Raw genomic sequence first — 25,657 nt, 5'->3', positions numbered from 1 at the left:
TCGAATTCCATATGAACCATGTCTGGGGAATCGGAATGAGTGACTATATTGTAATTTTATTTTCGATCGATCATAACAAATTAGGTATTTCTAGTTTTGTACTTGTCAATGCAATATCTTTCTATTATGTAGAGGCATTAAAGATGCTTATTTCTAGGAAGTATTTTTTTAGGGTCAGTGCGTATTTGCCACATATTTTTTCTCTTCTTACGGTCGGTGGTCCCGAGAGTTGATTTGCATTGAATGTTCTACCAATTTGGGTGTTGCTTCTGCTTAAAGATTATATTGATTCACACGAATCCAAAAGAAAAAAATGTTAAATATGTTTTTCATTAGCTTGTATTGCGTTATACATTCAAAATAATTTACATTCCCATTACCTTAGTTTTCATTTTCAACGCTTTGATATATATTTGTAGCTTATTGGTAAAATTAAACTGTAGCTTATTGAGAAAATTAAGAGTAGATAAAAAAATAATGCTATATATAATAGTAATAGAATATTAAAAATAAAATATTCTTAAGTACATTTTCATACTTCTGCATCAAAAAATCTAATATATAATTTATATACATACATATTTATTTATAAACATTTTAATCTGGTACTTACATAAACTGTCTCGAGGATTACAGTTCATCTCGTACACGTAACTGAATATATTTAAAGATCACATCCGAACAAATGCACTTGAGCTCAAGATTTTCTATTTGCGCCGCTCGCTTCGATTTGTGTGAGAACTGAATTACGACCAAACACGGCAAGAAAGAGTTCTCAGGGCGAACATCATCAGTCACTGTTCTTTTTCAGCAGTCACGTCTTAGTAGCGAGCACAATAAAAAGGACAATCGCTATGCGATCAAGCCTTTGGATAAAGAGAGCTCGGATAAATAGTGCTTTACTTGGAAAAAATCAACAATCGATATGTGCATGAATAGAGTATATATTTCTACATATAATTCATTAAAGTTAAAGTATATTTTAGATATATATAAAAATAAAATATAATGAATGTAATTGGAAATATTTAGACAGTGTATTAATTGAATGGATAATATTGGTATAGCTAAGAGATATTGCAGCTGGTGCTCAAAATATTATACTAGTAATATAAGCATGTTAAATTAAACGTTTATTTTTTGCATTACCAATTACATATGTATATCAAAGTTGAAAAAGTCAAGTTTACATTCCACTTAACATATTTTTAAAGGTTACAGTTTTGTCTTGAAGACGGAAAGCTTTTCACGTGTTTTTAAACTCCTTAAAATGCAAATAATATGATGAGAATATATTTGCAAGATAAGCCAACGACTCGACGAAAGTATGGGTCTCAAAGTTTTTATACAGTAAGAAACATCATTTGTTCTGTTGAATACATATAATATATTTTCTTTGAGCTAAGGTAGCTTAATATTATCAAATACTTATACTTAATTAATAATTATTAATTAAATAAACACACCTCTCATAAAATATGTTAATAATTCACATATAAAAGACTTATGGGAGTACCGTAATATATTTTTGAGTTAATATATATTTTGATAACCTTTAAGGGTGCTCTAAATTTGTATTACGATTTAAGAATCTCTACTACATTTACCAATGAATAGCTTTTATTTACATATATGTAGATAGTCGTAGAAACGTTACGTCTCCAATTAACAATATGTGATCAAACAATGAAAATTTCTCTAGTTAAGCCTGCTCCGATTTCCGCCGAAAGTCATAAGGGGAAAATTGGTAATTAAACGCGCGCTTAATTTATGGAATCAAATTAGACTTCGACGAAATTTCCAGTAGCGCTAAGATAATTGGAAGGTAAACGCAGTCGCGAATTTGTGCTTCGTTTGTCTGTAATAAAATGACAAGCGAGACAGCTGGGCGTAGAGATGCGAGATACTTGTGTGTTATATAACATATAATATGTGTATATTTGTTTGTGATTTGCAGATGTGCGGATGTGCGTCTGTGTTATATTTGTGATGTAGGTTAGGTGAGAGAAGACGACGATTATAATATACGATTGTGATGAGAGTGTTCACATTTAGATGGCGGACAATCTGGTGAAGTATTATAATCCTTATAATTTAGTTAGTACTTGTTTCTCAAATTGTTTTGTTCGGTGACCCACTTTTTAGAACAATGAACTTTTGTGACCCATTCGCTTTGTCAAAATGAAAGTTTCAATCCCTAAAAAGCTTGTTTTTCCTATTGAGAAATCTTTGTGCATACAAATATTGACATGCTTTTTAAAATTTAGGTGTTCTTTATGAGTTAAAGTTATAACAAAATAGTGAAAACTTTTACATTTCGTTATTAACTATATAATAATTAATATTTTAGGTAATAATTAGGAAATAAAAAAAAAACACTTTAGCTTTTTATAAATACAATTACACAACTGGATAAAAAGCTGTACGATAACGCATTTTTTTTGCTAAGTTAATTTTTCTGATAAATAACAACTGTTTAATTTTTAAAAAGTATACTTAAGCAAAAAAAATTGTAGTTCACGAGAACCCTTTTATTTACAAATACGTATTTTTACCATGTTTTTGCTTTTGAGTAAACATATTTAATAATGCCATTTTTCTTTTAACATTCTGATAAGTATGATATTATATTATGAGAATCTTATATCTTCAAAATAACAGAAAACCTAGAATTATACAATTAAATAAGTCCATGAACCGATTAAAATTTTGCTTATAAAAAGACCATTAAATGTATAATAATAATATTATTATATCTTATTATACCTCGTATTATTAAACTAAAGTTAGCGGCAAGATTTCTGTTCTTTCTTCTATTATTTATGTGTTATACTTATGATTATTGAAATGTATGTAATGTTTTGTGATTCACGTCTGTGACGTTTCAGGGGATATAACTATTATATTTAAACTACTATAGTATCGTATTGACTAAAAATTAAAGAGTAGGAAAAACTATATCAAAAATAAAATAGCGTACTCACGACACTTCTATCTGGAACTTCCATCAGATATTTTTACCCGACTGCTTTTAACGACCAAAAACTAATACAAGTTAGAACTTACTTTTTATACTACTTCACTCTACAGAAAAATACCTAAGTAAGTTCAAATCTCTACTGTTAAAATAATAGTCTTATTCGAAAAGCAATAGACAACAGTCTGTTATGGCTCCCGAGTATCGCATTGGCCGAGGGTCGAAAGAGAAGACCAAAAAATATATAACTGAGAGCATAACATACTCAGACATGCTTTTTCTAAATATACTTTTAACTGGAACTTTCATAAGAGACTTCCAAGATTTCATCCGAGCTAGGCACCAAGAGGAGCTACGCCAAGTATAAACTGAGACGACTTTAAAAAGACCGAGGAAGCAACCCCTTTCCATTTCATGTCAAACCTAGTCCAGATATTAAAATACAATAATTAGATAAGTCCGAAATACAAGAGTTTGACTCAATTTTTAGAAACGATTATAAGAATAAATAATAACAAATCAATAACTTTGGGTTTTATAAAAATAAACGGACGGTGTGAATTTTTTAAATAATAATTATAATGCGTGATAATAATATTACCAATATGTTATTATTTAAATAGACTATCAATATTTTTCTCAAGTTTTTTTATAGACATTTCTTCATGTAATTAATTATTATAAATGTAATTTTTTTTTTATTATAGATATTTAAAATAAAAATGCTACAACAAATATTTTTAATATTTTAAATATAGACTCTAATATAAAAATAAACAATAAATTTACAAAAAACCAATTTTTTTATTTAAGAAAATTGCTACAAAAAATACCAGTTGAATTCTTTTACAAAAATATATTTTTGATTATAATAATGATTTTTGTTGTTAACTTCTATGGTGCAGTATTTTATGTCGTATTACTTAATAAAACTTAAAGTGTTATGTTTAATCCGATTAAAAATCTAGTCACCGTGATAGAATAATCAATTATAATAAAAAAAATATTTGTGTCAAAAATATAAATTTTGTTGTATAGAATAACTGATATTTGAATTACCGAATTGTATGTTAATTATCAAATAAATTGGTTAAATTTATCGATAGAAATCATTTTGTGTAAAAAAATATAAGGCGAATGAATATTAATGTTTTCTTCCTAAAACAACATGGGGATCTCATTTAAAAAAGAACATATTTAAACGAACATATAAAATTAAAAAGTACTTAAAATTTATCATATAAACTGCAATATATTTATTTCTAGTACACTCCTATTATTATAACCTGATATATATTATCATGTAAATAGAATTTAAAGGAACACATGTTTGCATTTGGAAGAACATACCATACATAAACTACTTGTGTATGTATTTCGAATTTCAACACTCACTAATTCGTTGATAAACGACTTAAAAAATATTTGGGTACAAGCTTAAATTTATTTATTTATAAAGCAGAACTATCCAAATATTTTTATTTATTAATTCATTTTACACGTCTTCGAGATTGAAATTTTTTGACACATTTATATAATAAATATAATTTATGGGCATGAAACATCTGGGAACTAATACTTTGTAGCTTAACGTAACATGTATATTATTTTTGATATACATACTTTAATATCGATCAATGCTTTTAATGATAATATTTATAAATTAAATAAATATAATACTAAATTTAAAATATTAAAAAAGTTGTTTTTTTATGAAAATCTGTATTCGTATATCATATTACCTTCATTATATATGTATGACAATAATTACTATGATTATGTTACGTTGTAATTATACAACGGAGTCGTATCATATTACGTTGATCTTTAGCTAAGCGTAAGCTTAACCTTTTATATTATGTTGTATGATAAAATATTATGTAATACAAAAATACATTCTATTATTAGCAGTATTAAAATATTAAATTGAAATATTTAAAGTTTTTTTATATTTCCTGGTAATTGTTTGCTAATATTATTTTTAAATATATACTCGTAAAGGGATAAGGACATATTCCAGGAATTATTTATGTAATTTAAAAAATATAATATTGAGTAAATTATTAAATTATGTTAAGATTGCTATAATATAGGAATTCTTAAAATTAATTTATTAATAAGTCAATATTATTATTTTTGTCCCACCCGTATCTCTGTATTTTACTAAATGTAAGTAATAAACTAATAGGGAGATAATTAATCTGAATTGTGGAATCCTTATCGGGAATTTTTATCGGAAAAATTTTAAATTTTAAATTTTACTACACAAAAAATAAGCAGGCGTTAAATATGTTTGTTAATATATAAAGAATGCAATCCCAGGAAGGTGTAAGATCAACGTGTTATCTAATCAATCAATTCCATGACATTAAAAAATCTTCGTAAGCTAATTATGCAAATTGAATCCTTATCTATCGCAGATACTTTTTTTAGTTTATCAATTCATTTATTTCGTCTTCAGATTTAGTGTTTAAAGTAAGTTTAAGTTTAAGTTTCTACAATACAAAAGAAACGTCAGTTAACATCCCTAATTCGTGCTAGGTATGTTATTTACAGTATTTAACGATGTAATTTCTGTGTGTTTATTTAAAGCGATTTAATTTTTTTCTATAATAAATTATCTGCTGGTTTTAGTTTATTGGATTAATTCTAAAGTACACACACGATAGGTATACAAAAATATATTTTATGTTATGCTACAAATCATATATGATATTTTTTAAACACACTTATCCATATCGGATAAGCTATCTTATAAATATTTGTACACGTCCCGTCCGTTTGTGTGCTCAATATTAAATATCGTCCAACCCTTCGGTCGCATTATTCACGAGGGTCGTTTCATCAACGTAATCCGATCCATCAGCGACCGATCGGGTCGATTTATCACCCTCGACTCAAAATTAATTCGCTACTCGAAATGCTTCTTTCAATATGTGTAGTTGAAGGAAATTTTGTTAAGTGTCATATTGAGTTAATGCATCACACCCAACATGTGTGATCATACGCAATTAGCGGCTAGTGCACTATACATACGATTCCCTTTTCGACTAGCGACGATCCAATAAGCTCCCGAAACTTTAATGCCTACGGGACACATATGCGCCTAATGATATTACCCTTCCAATTTACGAGCCAAGGCCTAGACACTCGGAAATCATAAAGGGCGGCTATTTATGCTGTGTGTTATGAGAACCTTTTTTCAGAGATGAAAAAAGAAATAAAAATAATCCAGATCGTTTAAACGAAGCGTAATCTGATTCATGTTATGCGACGAAAACGAATTTAATTAAACGAACGATGGGATTTTTTTATTAAGCGCTTGTATGAAATGTATGATGTTAGTACATACGGTAGAAACAATAATGTAGCTGTTGCGTTTAATTAAAAAAAGTTAACTTAGTTAAAATGTTGATTCGAAACCAGACATATATAATATATATAAGTTTGTTTTTATAGCAATGTGACTTTATTATTTAAAACTATTGGGTAATACTATTTTATTATTACTATTTGTCTACTTTATTTTTCTTAGAATATAATCATAAAGAAGTTAATAGCGAGATCAAATAGTACTTCCACACTTTTCAGATGTACATATTCTTCTCTTTTTTAACAATAAGTAATTTTTTATATTATGATATTGGCATGTAAACAAAACATCCCATTGGATGCCTCTCAATATTTATTATAACAAGATCTAATTTATTTTAAATACTACTAATTTATTTGTTTATACTAATAATATTATTTGTAAACTTAGTATATTATCACGTTTGTCAGGTATGTCAGATGGTCTACATAAATCGTTTAAGTCATCTGGTTTCGTCACATACAATCAAGTAGTTTGGTTGCTATTTTCTTTGGGTGGAGTTTTAGTCTGTCTCTCTATGTAGTGTATTTGTTTGTCAATTCGTATTTTATGAATTCTATGTTAAGGTCGTTATATATTACGTAGTTAGGAACATATTCTTCTCTTAAAAGTGATAAATATAGTTAGTAAAATTTTATTTATTGCTAATTATTAAATGTCTTTGTAAATTTATTTGAAATTTAATATTTAATAAACACATTGCAGAATAGAATAAAATATTTTAATATGTACTTATATTTTATCAAACCTATAAAGTTTAAAGATAAATATATACAGCAGGTATATGAAAACTTTTGTGTTTTCATTTACTAAGTTAAGCCTTTTTAAAAAGTTTCGCTTTTAAAAAACTTTTGAACAATACCTATATTTAACTTTTGTAAACACCTTGACGCGAACTTGTAAAATATGGGCGATTTTATGTTCAGCAAATATTTTATCCTTGTAAGTAAATTGTTAAAGCGTATGATCATAATCTAGGAATGGAATGTCGCTCCGATGTGAAATGTTTAGAATTCCATGAATTATCAGAATAGATCACAAAAGATGGACTGTCCTCGTATTTCGTGTTCAGCTATTTTTGGTGGCGACTTAAAATGTTACACGTATATTTAATAATTTATATTTAGTGGACTATTATAACTATGAATACTTAAAAATAACATTTTAAAGAATAGTATAAACATAAACCATATTACTTGTTCTGTGAGTATAATATTTTATTTTATTATATAAATGCAATACTATAGTATGTTTTTGACTTCATAGTTTTCATATTAATAATTATATGAGATTTTTATTTTTGAGTTTAAATTTGAGTATAAATTTAAATACATATTAAGCATTAATTTTTTGATTACGGTTCATCGGTTATGATTATGTATATACAAAATTAAATTATTAGGGCGCAGTAGCTAAGGTGCGCTACCCCTCTGGTGAGTGATGCTGTGAATTGGCGTAGTTATAAAAGCTCCGATCTTTGTGGATGCCCATAGGTGTCCCAAGTGGTATATGCACCGAAATGCTTTGGGGTAATCAATGAGATTTATTTATGCGAATATGTTTATACACGATAACCATAGTTATTTTGATTGTAGTGTTATATTTGGGTTATAAGGTCTGCTGTTTAAAATTCGGAGATTGAATTTCTTCATAAAACAAGATAAGTATGCATAAAAAAATAAACATTCAGTTATTATTGTAATAGGAAAGCAAAATAGACTCTATACTTTGTCCTTGAAATTTCTTACTATTTGTATAATGCCTTTTTCAAAATTACCTCGATTACTTGATTTTAAATGTAGCTTGAAGAATGAGACGTAAGTGCTGTCTTCAGTTCGTCTATTCACCATTTTCCATTAAAAATAAAAATAAGTTATGCTATCTTTTCTCGGACATGGTTGGGTATTTTTTTGTATATTAATTATTACAGTAGTATTGTTTAACTTTTTTCTTACGCATGTGACCTTACCACAAAAAAGCCGTCTTACTGGGGCTAGAAGGACTAAAAAATGCACTTAAAATGGTTTTACTTTTTGGTATTATTTGTAGGCTAACCACCGCATCCACGCAGTATGGAAGCTAGTAGTACAAGGACAATCGGGTACCGAGCGAAAGTTTCCGCTCGGTACCCGATTGTCCGATTGTCAAAGATTTAAACTTTAACTTATTCAGGCTCAAGATAATCGAATGTGAAAGTGTATTTTAAATTAAATTAACATACAGACTCATGATTATAAAACATTTTTTTGCTAAACTTTTGCGAATGAATTTCAATAACAAGTTAGCTTCGATTTTTAATAATAAAAGAATGCGAATAGCTGAAATTTCAAAGTAATTTTACATAGAAGATAGTCATCTAAGCTTCACCTAAAGATATTAATTAAATGCCTTACATTGTGAGGTATTGAACTACATTTATTATTCTTCCGAATTAATAATACATAATTTAAAAATATAAATGGTTTAAAATATTTATTATTATATAAAAAAAAATATATATACATATATTTTAAATATAAAATTTCTAGTGCATCATCCTATAGTAAGCACATTCAATTTCACCATTTTTTCTATGGAAACCATCGCCAAATTAGCAAAATTGATAGTTTGTTGTCAGCTGAAACAATTTTGTAAGCTGGCGTCCCATACATAAATAATCGTTTTTAAAATAGAAATGACAAAGTATACAGTAGACGATTTTGGAACTGCGCCAGAAATTCATAAAAAAATCAGCATAGAATAAATATATATTTATTGCATAACCAAAACTGGCTGTATTGTTATCAGTTATATTTTAAACGATTAAAAAAAGTTGCATTGTATAACGTGACATGTTATTCTATAAACATATGAAATAAATGTTCGAATGCATTCACTTAATGTAGCTTCGTTGTACTAATGGACATTCCGTTATAGTTACATTTATGAATGCTCATTAGCGTCATCCAGAACCGTATGAAATATGATAATGGATCAACGCATATATTATATGACATACAGGAAATTTCAACATTGAGTCAACATACAAACGAAATTGTATCTCAAAACAATATGAAAATGTTATTGTGTATTTTGTAATATAATTAAATGACATCAAAAGGAAAAGTTTACTTTATAAAATTAGTAACATATTATTCAAGCCATATAGAATTAATAAATTAAAAATAGAAATGTACCTACCCGTAAATTAAGTTTTTCGATACGTATTTATAAGGATTCCTCTCTCCAATTTCTCAAAACGTAAATGTAAGCTGCGCAGTATTTGTTTCCATTTAAATTTAATTATTTGTTACAGGTTTATTTTAGCAATTGCTAAATTAAAAGAAAATGATTTGTTTTTATTATAAATTTATGTAATATATGTATTTTAGGAGCTTATACTATATTACATATTTAAAGAAAAATTAATGTAAATAATGTTGTCGGAGAAAATTATAATAATAAATTCTAATAGCATATCGTAGTATTCTGTACGCAATAACATCAAAATTGCAAGCTTATTTTAAGTTGCTGATTCGTTCAGTTATATATTTATTTCATAATAACCTCAAACATTTCCAAAGATAATTGAAATCGGTAAATGAAATAATAAAATGTATACGTAACAATTCAATCTTTGCTAATATTTGATTAAAATTACCTTTTCATAAATTTATTATAAATACATGCTTTTATGTACTAAGAAATAAGGTAATTAATAGTCCATACATATCATTATCAGCAGTGAAGTTATCTTAAGTTAATTAAATAAATTTGTTGCAGGAATTCACACTTATGTTAATCATAAAAAAATAGTAATACATATACTTCAAATTAAAACTAGGTCGATTAAATTATGTTTTATATATTCATTGTAACTTTTAATATAGATTTTTCTAGCATTCGTTACAAATCCATTGACTTTATAGTTTTGTAGAGGTTTGAGCAACTTGCCCAATTTGTTATAATTTAGAACAAACTAAAACACGCATCGAAAATAAGGATATACACAGTATTTTACACAACAATGAAAGAGAGATCTTGCGAACAAACAATTGAATTATTAATATAATATATTGCAAAGAGCACCCAATAGCTCATTTGTCTCGAAAAATATTATTATAAATATATAAAAAATATTATAAATAATAGGTGTATTGTTAAATATAGAGAGAGCCCTTAAGAGTAAAGTTTCGATATGTGTTTATTTCATTTAAGCAGTGAAAAAGTAGTATTGAATATTATAACATATTACAAAAGTAGTAAAAGCAGTATTGTATATTTTATTAATATTAATTTTATATGTTATCCTCTCGAAATATTTATATACATTTTATCATTTATATAAAAAGTTCAGATATACGCTCCGAGTAAACTTCCCTGTGAAATTTAAACTGAGATTTTATGAAAAAGCGAGTGTTAATTATTTAGGAAAATAGCATAGCTTTTACCTCTCAGGTTTGAGCGTAATTAATAAATCAGATGTTCAGGGTCTTATATTCATATAAATTGTGAATCAATCTTTTATGAGACACATTTTTCTATATCAAATATTATACGGCATATACTGCAAAAAAATTAATTTTAAAATATGCTTTGTCAAACTATTAAGCATTAAGTGATTTATGTGAAAAGAAAATTGTTAATAATTTTACTCAACATATTTGTTTCTTATTGGAATAGATTTGCAATAAAATGAATATTGTATTAAGTTGAAAATACCATAATTTATTGCTGTTAAAACATTAACTAGTAAAATATACACAATAGCCTTGCACAGGCGAATGTTAATATGTTGCTAACTTAAACATTTTACTTTTAAATAATATTAAAAAAAAGTGCGCTTTTATTAAAAATTTTACGTCTTTTTTAACAAAATATTCTAAACCTTTGAGTTACGGCAATTAAACATAATATATATACGTTAAGGAAAATTAAAGGAAATGAAAAATTTAAAAATTAACATTTTTTAATAATTCATCACAATTAAATTTTAAATGCATGCATTTGAAAAGGTTACCGCGTGAAATGGGCCAATTTTCACATAAATGTCCGAGCTCAAACCGCCCTGCACTAAAATATTAATGTGTAACACTCGTTTAAACCATATACGCTACGAATAGTAAAATGAATATTAGATAAATGGGAAATATTAATCTAGCCATTTAGGTAATAACTAAACTTGATGTATTATACTAGTGAATTCTAAATATGTTTCGCGGAAATAATTGCTAAATAACACAATGCGATTCTATGTAATATTGTTGGTATGACAAAGCCGTATCTTAGCAAAAGTGGCTATCTATAATTATTACCTAAGTAGAGTTAACTATGTAAAAAAACTACCCATTGTTCTCTATAAAATATTTGTTTATAAGTAAATTCCTAGAAAATTTACGTAAGCATTTAGCTGAGATTTAAATAGGATGTTGTAATTAAATCACTTTTTAATGCAAAATGACATTTTAACGTTTAACGACTGATGTATTTATTTATGTCTTCAGAACTTTGGTATTTGAATTCAAGTTATTGAGTGTATCTTAATGTTTTTAATATTATACATATATTATTCACATACATATTACAGAAAACAAATAATTAAACATATTTTTATTGGATACCATTTATAATGATTTTTCGCGTCATTTAGTGTTTATCTTATAGGTTACTGTATAAATATTACAAAATAACCATAATCTCTAGTAGAATATTTCGTGAATTCTAGAGATCTGGAGAGACAACGGAATAATAAAAAAAATCATTGCCAGTTTGATTCTAGAAAAAAATGGCAAAATGTCACTTAATATAAAAAAAAATAGTTCAACAGCTAGAATTAAAAGACAAACTTTATAATTATGTATTTATAATAATTATTATTTAAATAATAGCATAGTCAAAGTTTTACGCCGTAGATAATTACTTCTTTTAATTAAGTAAAAGTGTTTGATGCAATTTTAGTCTGTAGCGAAATTAAACTTTGCTACTCAAAGACATACTCTAATTAAAACATTTTTTAAATAAAGTTATTTAGTTGCTATATTAAAAAATGAATTTCTATACAAAATATGTTCTTTAATACATTTTTTACCTTTAACATATATTCTATCAATAATAAAAATTTTAATAACCGGGTATATAATAAATATTCATAATGCTATTATTAATAAATACTTTTTTTATATGATTTTTGAGATAATTAATGCCCAAATTTATATATTCCCATATTTATTAAATATATGCACCACTTCATATTAATCGCAGCAACTCTTCGTTGCTAACGCGGAAAACATATTCGTGTTTGGTGAGCTCGTTAAGTTGCTAGTGGTGAGAGTAGTCTTTCGACTAGCGATGCTAAATATTTTAGTCTAAATTATGTTTTTTTTTTATTTTCTTACAGATATGTCCTGTTTGCGGGTAGCAGAGCTGCGAATTTTACCACCGGCTGTTCAGCGCGGAGGGCGAGCTGCTCTCCAGTGTCTGTATGAGCTGCAAACAGCTCCTCTGTACTGTGTAAAATGGTACAGAGGAAGGCACGAGTTCTACAGATACTCCCCTGGTGACAGACCAAACGCCAGGATATTTCCCTTCACGGGAATCAATGTTGACGTGAGTACTAAAAATGAACATTACTGATAAAAATTTGTCTAAGGATTAATTAAGTAAACTTATAGGACTATTATTGTATTGAGCAAAGTCAAGTATTATAGTTACTTAATAGATTTTTGTTAAATAACTTGTATGTGCTTTTATAACTATATATTTTTATTACGTCTTTTGTAATATTTAGGTTATTTATTATTCTTTGATAATTATTAGTTTTATTATTTTAATGTTTTTGTGTTATACAAAACATATTTAATATATTGAACATGGTTTCAATTATCGTATTTAATATTTCTAATTTTATTTACAAAAGATTAATTAGATTAGCAAAAATTCTGAATCATTAAAAAAATCTTGTTAAATTTTACACAATCAAATGATTGAATAATTAAATAGTTAAATTGTATAATAAATCACAGTTTGACCTCGTTTTGTCAAATTCGTTATTAATCTTCAAAATCACGAAAGCGCAAAAGCGAATAATGGAAAATGTCAAAGAGTGTTTATATCTATCTTCAATCTGCCCATATAATGGTTGGGTGGTAAATAATAGAATTGAACGGAAATTAACTTTCGGCTTCTTTTTCCAGATACAAAAAAAAAAACCAACATAATACATTTTAAAAACACCTCGGTACGCCACTTTCAGGGTCCATAAATATTATATATCATATAATTTATTTCTTATCAAACGATAGCAAATATTAAAATAATAAATATTGCAATATCTTTACAAGTTTATGCAATATTACTTTATTTAATAAGAATATTAAAATGCAAATACGCGTTCTATTTAAATACTAAAGCTTTCAACATTTCCTATTTTATTCAGAACTTATGAATAATATACCAATATACTCTTTATCAGATAGATTTATATATATACATATATTAAAGATTCATTATAAATGGATTTTAATAACATTAAAGAGAAGCTAATTAATTAAAAACTATCATGAAATTTAATAATATCGATAGCGTAAAGCTTTTTGATTGTCATAACTAATTTTTTTCAGGGCGAAAATTGGTTTTAAGAATTTTCAACAATACAAATTTTTAATAAATAATTCTTACTCCATATATATGTATATTATATATTAATGTATTTATAGAAACGTGTGGTAGAAAATTGAATTTTCAAGTGTTGTTATGTGTATGTACATATGTATATATGTACATGCAATGGATTGTTTGAACTGTTGAAATATAGATAAGATATTCTTTCTATGAGTATACACTATGTTCAATAAGTTAGTTTTGTATGAATTGTATTTTAAAATTTCATTTTATTTTTTACAAAGAAAACTAAAAACATGTTTATTATTTTTAATAAGTTTTTATCTACCTTATTTAATTTTTGTTAACTATTGTTTAATATTTTTTTGTTATTATTATTTATTATACAATGACTAGATGTTATGTACATTTAATTTTATGTATGTTTTTGAGAGTAGTAATCAATATACATTTTAATATTCACATCTTATTTTTCAATCGAATGATATAAATTGTTTTATTGTAACCAAGATTTTTGAGGAGTCATTTAAAACATATTTTAAGATTTTTTTATCACTAATTTTTCGAAAATATTAATCATTATTTTAATATATTCTTTCTACATAACGGTTATTTAATTGAGTTTTTTTATATTTTATTATATATATTCCTTTTATTTGTCTTTTTTACATATAAACTTTTTTCACAAAATTAAGAATACTAAAAAATATCTACAGTAACATTTGGTACAAGCTACTGGTTTATAATCATTTTATAGTCTTTTATTTTAATTACTAATTACTTAATATAAAAACTGACCTTTTATTATATTATAGTAGTAACATTTCTGATAGACCAGTCTAATATTGACCACTAGGGTACTGATCATTTATTAAAACTACTGATTGTTTGATTAAGTTACTGTGCAAAATTAAGCAATAATACTGACCAAATAAAAATAGTTTTTAATTTAATTTTTACTTTAATATCTTTTCATTTAAATTTTGATTTTATTTTAGTGTAAATTAGACTTTGTGCTTTGTTTATATTTAAAAATATTTTTTTTTTTTTTTTGACCTAACTACAGTTTGACAAAGAATTATATAATGTATCTTTTTAACAGTCGGTAAATTTGTTCACTTAGGGCTTTCATAAATAATTCATAAATCACTGTATTAAAAATATTTTTGGCTTGATGTAAAGAATCATAGCGACAGTTCTTTGATTGATATTTTTAACGGTATCTAGAAATGTATTCATTAGTATTAAAAATCAGTAATGATATTTTTGCTATAATATTTATTATTTTACCAATTATAGTAATTTAAATAATACAGCCTTTATAATACTAATAAATAATATAAATGACTAACTCTGCTTTAAATACAATTTACGTTAAAGTAAGAGCTTTTTAAATAATTCTTTTTAGCTATTTGTTTACTATATTAAGTGCAAATCAATCATTAAAATTATATAGAAAAAGAATCAATAAATTAAAATTTACTTTATTATTTTAAAATCAGATGGGAAGTTTTAGTTGATACATCGATATATGTAATTGCTGGAATCAATTAAGGTTTTTATTATTAGATTTTTAATATTTTTAAATTGACCATTACAATTGTTAATTAGATATGGATTTTGTAATTCGTAATTAATAATAATAAATTGATAATAATAGAAAAGAGATTCCATTATAATGACCAATCTCATATTGAATTTTATAATTTTGCATCAGAATGTTTTCTATACTTTTTCTCTATCTGTAGCGGTTGTTATGTCTGTTTTAAAATTTAGTTTTAATTTATTGAAACTTGGTTCTACAGTTTTTTTTTTAAGAACATTTTTTTGAAATAAAAACAAATTAGGTGTACAATTAAATTTAAATTTGTCTATATACATATCTTGAATCTCGAGGTAAGTTTTATGTAAATAAATATTTATTACATAAACTAAGAGCCTAATTTTTGTATACCATAATAAAATCTTTAATATGATAGAATTTAAAAAAAATTAAGAAATTGACAAATGTTTACAGATAAGACAAATACAATAGTTTTTTACGCAACATATGAAAATGATTACCTTTGATCACGTGTATTTATAAAAGTAAACTCTTCAGTTCTTTATAAATATCGCATCACTCTGTATATAGCTCAGTAAACACAAGCCACAATAACAGTTTATAAGCACATTTCCATAATCTCAAAATTCCGTCAGATAAAAAATATCCCGATAGCTCTTTGCTCCCTCGGCGCACCTGAATAAAAAATCCCACGGCTTAACCGCTTCGCCGCCGCGGAGCGGAGCTTTTTCATTATATCCCAAACGCACACACACATACTCCAAGGCGTTTTATAAAAAAGGTAATAAAACATTCAGTTTTATTGATGCATAAAACAATTTCGCCTACACGCCTCGGGGCACAGGAGTGTATTTTAACACGTACATAAAATACGTGCTCGCGCGTTTGATATACGGCCACATCATCGCATTACGTATCGTTTACACGGGCGAAACAAGAACACTTTTGGCCGGGAATAATTTTCGCATTTTCCCCCGAACGACGGAAAATCGTTCCCCTCGCGGGAAAATCTGTCGCAAAGAGACTGCGTGCGAAACGCGCGCAATAAAATAGACCTTTACGCTCGTTTTGCGGCCTGTACGGTGTCTGAGCAAAGTAACGAGATAACGTTATGAATTAAATCGCGAGAGTCGCCTCGATGGACCCTCCACTGTGTCACTTTGGGGACCCTTTCGAAGGTCTGTGTGTCGGAGCGCGGATCCGAACTGGGGACTTAATAATGTAGGAGCTAGAAAATGCTGAGGGAAATTTTGCTTTTCCGGTTTTATGGTACGCTGCGGTTTAATAAATGTAATTTGTATTATATGAGCGCGAATTTTGGTCGAGGGCTAGGTTAAATAATATATTTGTCTAACAATCATTAGCCTTAAATTTTATTTAAAAGAAATTATTAAAACTCATATGTATTTAGCTCGAAATGCCAAAATTGAATATATAGGTAATAACCAAAAAAATGTTGGGTAATAAAAATAATAAATCTATTGTGAAATATAAATGTAAGTTAAACTAGTTTTTATGTTTATCTACGTTACTTTTTAAAATCACAGATTATTTAATAACTGCATCTGATAATACAGCTTAGCAGTAAATGTAACACTTAAACAGTGCAATAAAATATTTTATTTAAACAAAGGTTATGAAATTTATTTTTTTATATTTAATTGAAACCCTAACGAAAATCTATCAAAACATACGAAAATACAACAAATAGGAAATGCATTTTAAAATAAAGGAAAAACATTAAAAATATTATGACTGCATTAGAAGTAAGGATTTTCAATATCCGAACATTTTTAATACACAGGTTACTTATTTAGTACCCAATTTAAACTAGATTTCAGGCTAAAATAAATACAAATACATTAAAATGCTCTTGATTGTTATTATCAACAAATTAAAGGCATAACATTTTCATTTTTTCCAAATATCCTTAGTTATGATTAAGATATTTAGCGATAAAATGAATATGTACGCCTGTAATATTTGCTGTAGTCTTTAATAAAATACTTACGTATGTTGTATATAAAGATAAAATAAAATAATACAAGAAAATAGTAAACATCATATAACATAAATGAGTGTGTAGTAATTTATTTATTAATATGATAACCTATGTAGTATTTATATTACATCACATTTACACACACATTTCATATACATATGGAATGTGTGTGTATACAAACTTGCATGCATATTATATTATATATTGAAATACACATATATACATAGATACATATGATATATACAACCATTGAAAAACGACGCACACTAAAAATATATGTGAAATATTTTTTTTTAATATTTATAATTTATAAAGTTTGTGTTAGTTATTCGCTATATTATTTTATGCCGAGATCTGCAAATTTAAAGGTTACGCTATTATTTTTTTAGATAAGAAATTATCATAGCAAATAAATTATGCCGATGTAGAAAACACGAATTCATACATATACATACATATAGCACACATACCACATACACAAACGTAGATTATAATAAATGTTGCCATTTCCCTCGTGTGTATTCGAACCGCTGTTTTATATTTCAACGACGTTTCTTTTTTCTCTTTCGCTTTAGTTATCCGAATCCAATTCGACTCAAGTGATGCTGCAAAGAGTTGGCTTCGCCTTATCGGGCAACTTCAGTTGCGAGGTTTCAGCTGATGCACCGAAATTTTCAACTGCTGTAGGTTCAGCGCACATGGAAGTAGTGGGTGAGTGAATTTATTGATTCTTATCTAAATTTTGCCAGATAAACATGCTTAGTTTTAAAAAAATACATTCTGAATAATATATGACAATTATTGTATTTATAAAATATGCGCAGTTATACTATAAATGTTTTCAATGCATAACTCTTTATCACTCTCATAGTTACAATATAATATAATGTATGAATGTATTTGTGAGTATACGTAAAGTATATATAAATGTAAAAGTGAGTCAGCAATTATTGTTCAATAATTAATTAGTTAGTAAAAATAATAGGATGGAACAAATCAATACAAACACAAGGTACAATAATAATTGAAAATTTATAAAGTAGCCTAGCATATGAGTTTATTATTATTATTTTACGTGGATTTTATTCAACAATACCAACAAAAAATCTCCATGGTATCTCTTACAGTTTAAAATTATATTGGTGTTAAATCTGACTAAATAAAGGGAATCAGGGTATTTACAGCACCTGGCCATAATATTATCTCAACCAAAATTGTGGATTTTTTACCTTTCATCGGTCTATATCTTATATTTTTTAAGACAGAAAGTGTTTTTTTGCATATTTTTTTATTTTTAATAGCATTAGCTATTTAAAATAAACTAGTTTAAAGGGGAGAAATATTACAATTTTTTTTAAATTAAAAAAAATGGTTCACAAGGCAGTTCGGGGCTATATTTATAATACCTGGTTTGTCCTTTTACTTTAATATATCATATTATGGATAGACCGTTTATATTTGATATCACAGTTTCCATAAAGTATACGACTTATTAAAAAAATATTACTTAAGTAATATTCGAATCAAATTAATGACAGTGATTACATTATAAAAGTTTATTGGTATCTGAAACAAATTATTAAAAATATACATGGATGATTATTCCTTTATGTATGACCATATTCGTGGAGCATCTTTATTTTGTTGTGAATAATATGATCCCATATTTTAGAAACTTCCGGGCCTAACTTGTAATTTGAACCGCTCCACTCTGCTCCTTAGGTAATTTTTACTCTGCAGCGCTTGAGGAAAATAACGACAGGTAAACAGGAAGTTGCCTAAAGCCTCAGCCAGCGAAGCCATCTGAGCAAATAGCGTTTCCTGCTACGCAGACCTTAAGACATTGCGGCCCCTAACCAAATTATCCACTAACAAGCCGGTCTAGTTTGACACATTTGGCCGCCATGTTGCTAGCCCAACGGGCATTCCTGGCGAAAATGACTTTCGGCATACTTTAGGGATGGGCTACACCCTCGTAATTCGTTTAAGGGAGAGTGTAGGCGTATGTGCTTATATTTAGTACGATGCATACATAACTTATTACATGTAACCTGTTGGCTTGATTTTGGCAACCGATTTTTAATTGTAATATTGACATTTGCTTGTTGCAGCTCTGCCTGAAGGCCAGCCTGTTATTGTGACTGAAAAGTCACAATATGATGCCGCAGAGATATTGAAGGCAAATTGTACGGCGCCACCATCTCGACCATTAGTCAATTTAACATTTTACATTAATAATATGCAAGTAAGTATTACTAGATTGTTAAGTAATGAAATGCGGGTGGGAGTAAAACACATACATAATATGTTTATATGTATTCAAAATAATTCAGTTTCAAGGTTGTTTTTGTAAGTCAGATCACAGAGAGCACATACATAAAATAAGTGTTTCTGTCTGTTGTATTTTCCCAAAAACTGTTATTTGCAAATATAAGAATAGTCATGGGAATAGCCGCACGTGTACACAATTTGGCAATTTGTCTTTTACCGCTGGTTGTCAGTAATTTAAAGGACTTGACTTGTTAGTGCAATCTTACAACTTGTGTATGTAAATAATCGGTGCTCAACATCTAGTTTAAAAGGTTTTTACAGCAGTTTTTAAAACATTCTATTTATTAATTTTGTAAGGTAACGTTAAAATACTAGTGACACCAATATCTCGAAATATTATAAACGACAAGTACATATTCAGTCATACATTTAATACAAAATTAAAAAAAAAATGGTATAAATATTGATTTCGGACAATTTTTTTTTGGAAATGTCATATACTAATAAAAACAAAGATTCGCTAAATTAAAATACAAATCCTTTTATTATTTGTTATTGTATGCCTTATTGATTTCTAAATATAATCCTTATTAAAATATTTACCTACTTTGTCTGCTTACATGTATCCTCAAAACTAAACCACACTAGAGCTATCTAATCATACCAACATAAAAGGTTCAAAAAATATTCTGATATTAAAAATATTGTACTGGATAAAAGATCCGTGTTAGGTTTGAAGTACCGACTATTAAAGTTTTAAGATGAAACTACGAGTAAGTTCGATAATAAACTTGTTCTTCCCACATTTCGTAAAATAGTATTCTTTAAAAATTATTTTTCAAGTAATTAAATTTTTTATGATTTTTATTATTTAATACAATAAAGCTCAGTTGAAAACTTTATAGTTCAACAAGTACGATAGATCAGGGATATAGTCAACGTCTCATACCCGAAAGATCTGGTTTCAAATCTTATATAAGCCTGTGTGTTTTATACATTTTTATCGTAACTCTAAGATATGAGTTAGTGATTATTATATAATTATATGTCAACATAGATTAAGTTTTCTTGGATTAAAAAAAAGATAAAAATTTCTCGTGAGGATTAAATAAATCTAGGTCATACATAATAGGTATCAAAAATTGTCCAATATTGAGCTACTTCAGCTCATAAAGAATATCATATATGTATTAAAACAATTGTTTATCTGTTGTTTGCATTTTAAAATGATTTTATTATCCTGAAATAAAATAAATTTAAATTTGCTTAAGATCTTGAATCACTAGGCACTTTTAAAATAATATCTGGATACCAAACTAATGGATTTAAAATTTTCAAGTAATTTTTGAGTCCCATGATGAAAACCTTAATATGATGAGTCAAGTTATTAAGAATTAAACCCTTATTTGCATTAGGTTTTCTTAGATTTTCATAATCTCACAGATAAATATCCTGATGGGTCATAAATATAAGGTATAATCAATTCCCTAATAATGAGTTACTTTAATTTACAGAGAATATCATAAAATATATTTATAAAATAAAAAGAATAACGATAATGTATCAAGTAAAAATAAATTAAAATATCTGTCTTTTAATATATTTCCTTATATTAAATCACCATAATCATTAGTTTCCCATTTTAGAATACATTAAAAAATATGTGTTATTTATTTATAATAAAATTTAAATCCTTAGCAAAAAGTAAGTCAAAGATCAGGTATAAAACATTAAAAATTCTTGCAAACTTTTTTGTTTAGAGACCTCAATATTTCAATATTTACTTGCAACGTCTTTGTACTGATTTTTAATATATAGACTCAAATATATTTTGCGCATTTTTTATAACTTGATTACATTTAACAAATATATTTTACAAAGACACCATAAAAATATACACATTTTGATCTGTATTTGTAATATTTAGATTTAATAGACCCTTATTTAAAATTTCTAAATCTCGCTGTTTACAAAAAAAATGGACTTGGGCAAAAAAATACACATTTAAAAAAAAATATTTAAGTATTTCAGGTAGCTAAAAATAAAATTTAAAAATACCACAAGTGTTTGGAATATCGAGATATTTATATTAAGAACCCGGTATTGAATTTATCACTTTTTCAACTATTAAAAAAAAGCAAGTAGGCTGAAATGTCAAATAGTAACACATGCACGTGCAATTGATTATCTTAAGCATCTGTTGCACTTATACTACAGGGATATTTTTAACACCTAAAGCAAAATCCAAGAAAAATGGTTACCCATAATTTTTACATATAATAAGAAATGTCTTCGTGAAATTGTTAACAGCAATGAGAACGAGAATAAAAAGCGACGAAAACGAAATGTACGAATAAAGCATACATATTATTAATAAAACCTTTATTAAAAAATATTTTTTCAGTTTACAGTTAAAAAATAGTAGGTTGAATCCAAAGACATTATTATTACTTTTCTCGGAAAGAAAAATGCCTACTTTGTTCTTCTAGATTACCAGATATAACAGCTACGCCATTTAAAGACATCCGGTTGATTCTTCCATCCCCACATTTTCCGGTATCACAAAACAGCGTCCTTGTCATTATAAATTCGTTGTTCGCTTGGCTTTATCAATCGTCTATTTTAATAATATTTTAGGTATCTTAACAATAAAGATAATAGTTAAATATATTTTATATTCTTTTTTTATAGAATTTGAAATGAGCTTAATTTAGTTAATTAAAAAATAAAGCATTCTTATAAATTATTGTAGTATTATGAAAAATCAGGCTTGACAAGAATATATGTGTACAAAATAAAAATAAATTGATTGAAAAGTGGTTTACTCCTACTGTAACTCCTCTTATGAATCGATTATTTCTCACATTTATAATTAAAATATAAAAATCTTGTATAGATATAAATATAAAACGCATATTTGTACACGATTACATAAAGTTGCCTTAGCACTTTTCTAAATTTTCACGAAAACAATTTAAGCATTATTAAAGAAATTCCGAAAAGTCGTTAAGACTGGAATAAATATTTAATTGACTATAAAAAATATTAAAATTCAATTAAATTTTTTTATAGATAAGTCCAGGACTTTTAAGGCATCAGCCGGTCGAAGATGGCCTATACAAGGCGGAACTATCGATATCATTATTACTATTGAACGAGCATTTTGCTGATGGTCCGCCAATTTTGAGGTGCTTAGCCAGGGTTTTAGATCTTTACAATCAAATTGCTGAGCTTCCATTGAGGGAGAGTGACGGACCTCCTAGGATCGGAAGAGGTTAGTTATTAATCACAATTTTAAATGGATTTAATTCTATTTTGTGTATAAATATTGATTTATTTCCTTACAGTGACATCGAACAACAGTAGCATCAATTCTGTGAATATAAATACCATAATTATAATAGTCGGATTTATACTCCGTTTATGCAACATTGAATATGTAACATAAAATAAATCTATATATAATATACATATATATTCTATGTGATTTAGACGTAAGTAAATAAAAAGTGATACATAAGAAAATATAAATGAAATATGTATGTTAAACTATGTTACAGTTTACTGTCGAAACGTATGTATATAATATTTTTAAAGTTTTTAGTTTAATACAATTGTGTTGTTTTGATTTGAATTGTAAAATATTTTTATATAAAATCGAATCGAAGGATGTTATAAATAACTGAAGTATAAATATATGTAATTAAAATGGATAACTGTCCGAACGACGTATTATTACTTTTACATAAGTAAAACTCAATATTTTAAATGTCAATATGATGAAAAACATAAATATATACACATATGTATTTATTCCGCATTAATAACAATAAGCATGTTCGAATAGATTATTAGTTTAGCTGAATATTAAAAAAGTGAAAGATGATGAATTTATGAACGAAATTTCAAAGGTCGGTTGTGATTTAATTTTGGATGATTTTTTGGTTAATTATTTAATAATTAATTAAAGCAATCATTCATTTTATTATAACATGATCATGTCAAAATTATGTTTCTAGTTATTTTTATTGATCAAAAATATTTTATTATTATATTAAATTCATAATAAATACGTAAAACAAACTCAATGTACTGATCGAATTATTTAAGGACAAGAAAGCATTCGCCATTTTAATCTATAAATAAGCTGAGATGTATTTTTTTTCATATTACTATAAAAATATTGTATTGTAATATTCTCATGCGCGTGTGCGTTTATTCATATTTTAATGTTGATATAGAATTTATTATTTTAATCGATAAGTTACTAGAATATTTTTGTACAAAAAATAATGTTACCTGAAATTGTAAAGAAATAAACCGCAATAAAGTTACCCATGTATGTAAGCCAACTTTTGTGTTTCAATTTAATACATCATATTATACTATTTAATTGCATAAATAAATATATAGTTATGTGAATATAAAAATTAAATTAAACAATAAAAGTATACATTTTGAAAAATAAAATATAAAATAGAACACAGAAAATAAATAATAAAAGACGTCACCTAAAACTTATGCAAAATCTTTTATTAAAGCTTGTGGTAATGTTTTTCTAGGTATACGCGTTTTCTCAACACGAAAGATTCTATACCTTTATTGGAACTAGATTGAAATTGCTTTCTAAGAAAGATATATAGCATGATTTTCGTAAGAAATTTGGTCTGTTTCTTGCTCCCAAGAAACTTCTCTTTTCCGCCAGATACCAGAAATATCAACAGATTTGAGTCACATTTCAGACAATAGAAGTACCGTGCCCTTTTGAGAAGGGCTACGCCATTTTTGTCTTTGCTTTATTGGATAGCATAGATGCTGCCGCCTCCGAGTTTTTTTCCTATGGTAGGTTAGCCCCCATTCCAATAAACACAACCCACAGATGGCTTAATCTCGAAGCTTCACCTTTGTTCTGTCAGGCATCCTCCAGAAAGGGACGTCCATCGGCAATTTCAGAGTTGCATCTGCAAATAGGCTCCTTTTGAAGGTATGCTAAGAATCCGCGCTACTTCTTTCTATGGCATAGGTTCTCAAGGTGAGTAATATCGCCCACTAATAGGCAATAGAGGAATATCAGTGGACGATGCTGGCTCTGGAGAATTTAGTGTGCGATTAAGGAGCCATAGAAGGCAAACAGATGTGGACAAAATTTGTTGTGAGAAAATGTTTTTAGAATTTTGTATTTATTTTAAAGTTAATATCTTTTGCATAACATAAAATGAGTTTTAAGATCTTTTGAAAGCTGCAATCGGTTTTTACAGGTGCCTATTAAGCCCAAATAAGTTTGAGATATAGGGACGACGAAACCAGAGCGTGCCTCGCCAAACACCTATCTAGATGGCGCGTCGCTGAAGGTCTGCGCCCCTAGATACCATGCCTCGTAGCTCGCGCCTCGGCGAACTCACATGATTTTAAAAGATTAAACAATAGATTTTATCACATAACCTAAAACTAATATTAAAAAAGATTAGCGTTGGCTTTATTTTATTTATCGATAATTAAGTAAGTCAATTGTGTCATCAGAATAGCACAATATGTATAACGTTCTAAATAAAATAGTATTGCAGGTAATAAAAAAATGTTTATCAAATAAAAAGTGTATATGTTTTTCGATAAATATCCCAATGCAAATTTTTTTCATGTTTTAATTTTTAAGATAAGTTTTTAAACATACAATTTCATTGTATTATCATAGTGAATGTATGATGCTGTGGCTTATGTAGAAGACAAGAAGGAGCGAAAGCTAGTCATAGTTATATTGTCACTATTTTGCATTCTGCAAGCTACATAACAATGATTTTCTGTTTTGTCTAGGCCTATTCTGAGTGGTCACATATTATATATATTATTTAGGTCTGACGTAATAATATTATT

At 27.0% G+C, this 25,657-nt stretch overlaps 1 protein-coding gene across 1 annotated transcript in view; it reads left to right on the top strand.

Moving 5' to 3' along the window:
* The window catches only part of beat-IIa (beaten path IIa), a 36,432-nt gene extending 12,294 nt beyond the window's left edge, over nt 1-24,138 (top strand). The window contains exons 2-6 of the mRNA XM_088188636.1: nt 12,727-12,935; nt 18,091-18,226; nt 19,627-19,760; nt 22,859-23,060; nt 23,134-24,138. Coding sequence (XP_088044762.1) covers nt 12,727-12,935; nt 18,091-18,226; nt 19,627-19,760; nt 22,859-23,060; nt 23,134-23,234 — 782 coding nt within the window. The 3' untranslated portion in view covers nt 23,235-24,138. The remainder of the gene's footprint in view (nt 1-12,726; nt 12,936-18,090; nt 18,227-19,626; nt 19,761-22,858; nt 23,061-23,133) is intronic.
* The last annotated feature ends 1,519 nt before the right edge of the window (nt 24,139-25,657 follow it).

The sequence above is a fragment of the Plectrocnemia conspersa genome, unplaced genomic scaffold, assembly GCF_051122295.1.
Source record: "Plectrocnemia conspersa isolate PC_06_02 unplaced genomic scaffold, ASM5112229v1 ptg000007l, whole genome shotgun sequence".
NCBI classification, from domain to species: Eukaryota; Metazoa; Arthropoda; class Insecta; order Trichoptera; family Polycentropodidae; genus Plectrocnemia; species Plectrocnemia conspersa.
Note: the sequence above shows the minus strand (reverse complement) of the source record. Positions and strands in the feature narration are given on the sequence as shown.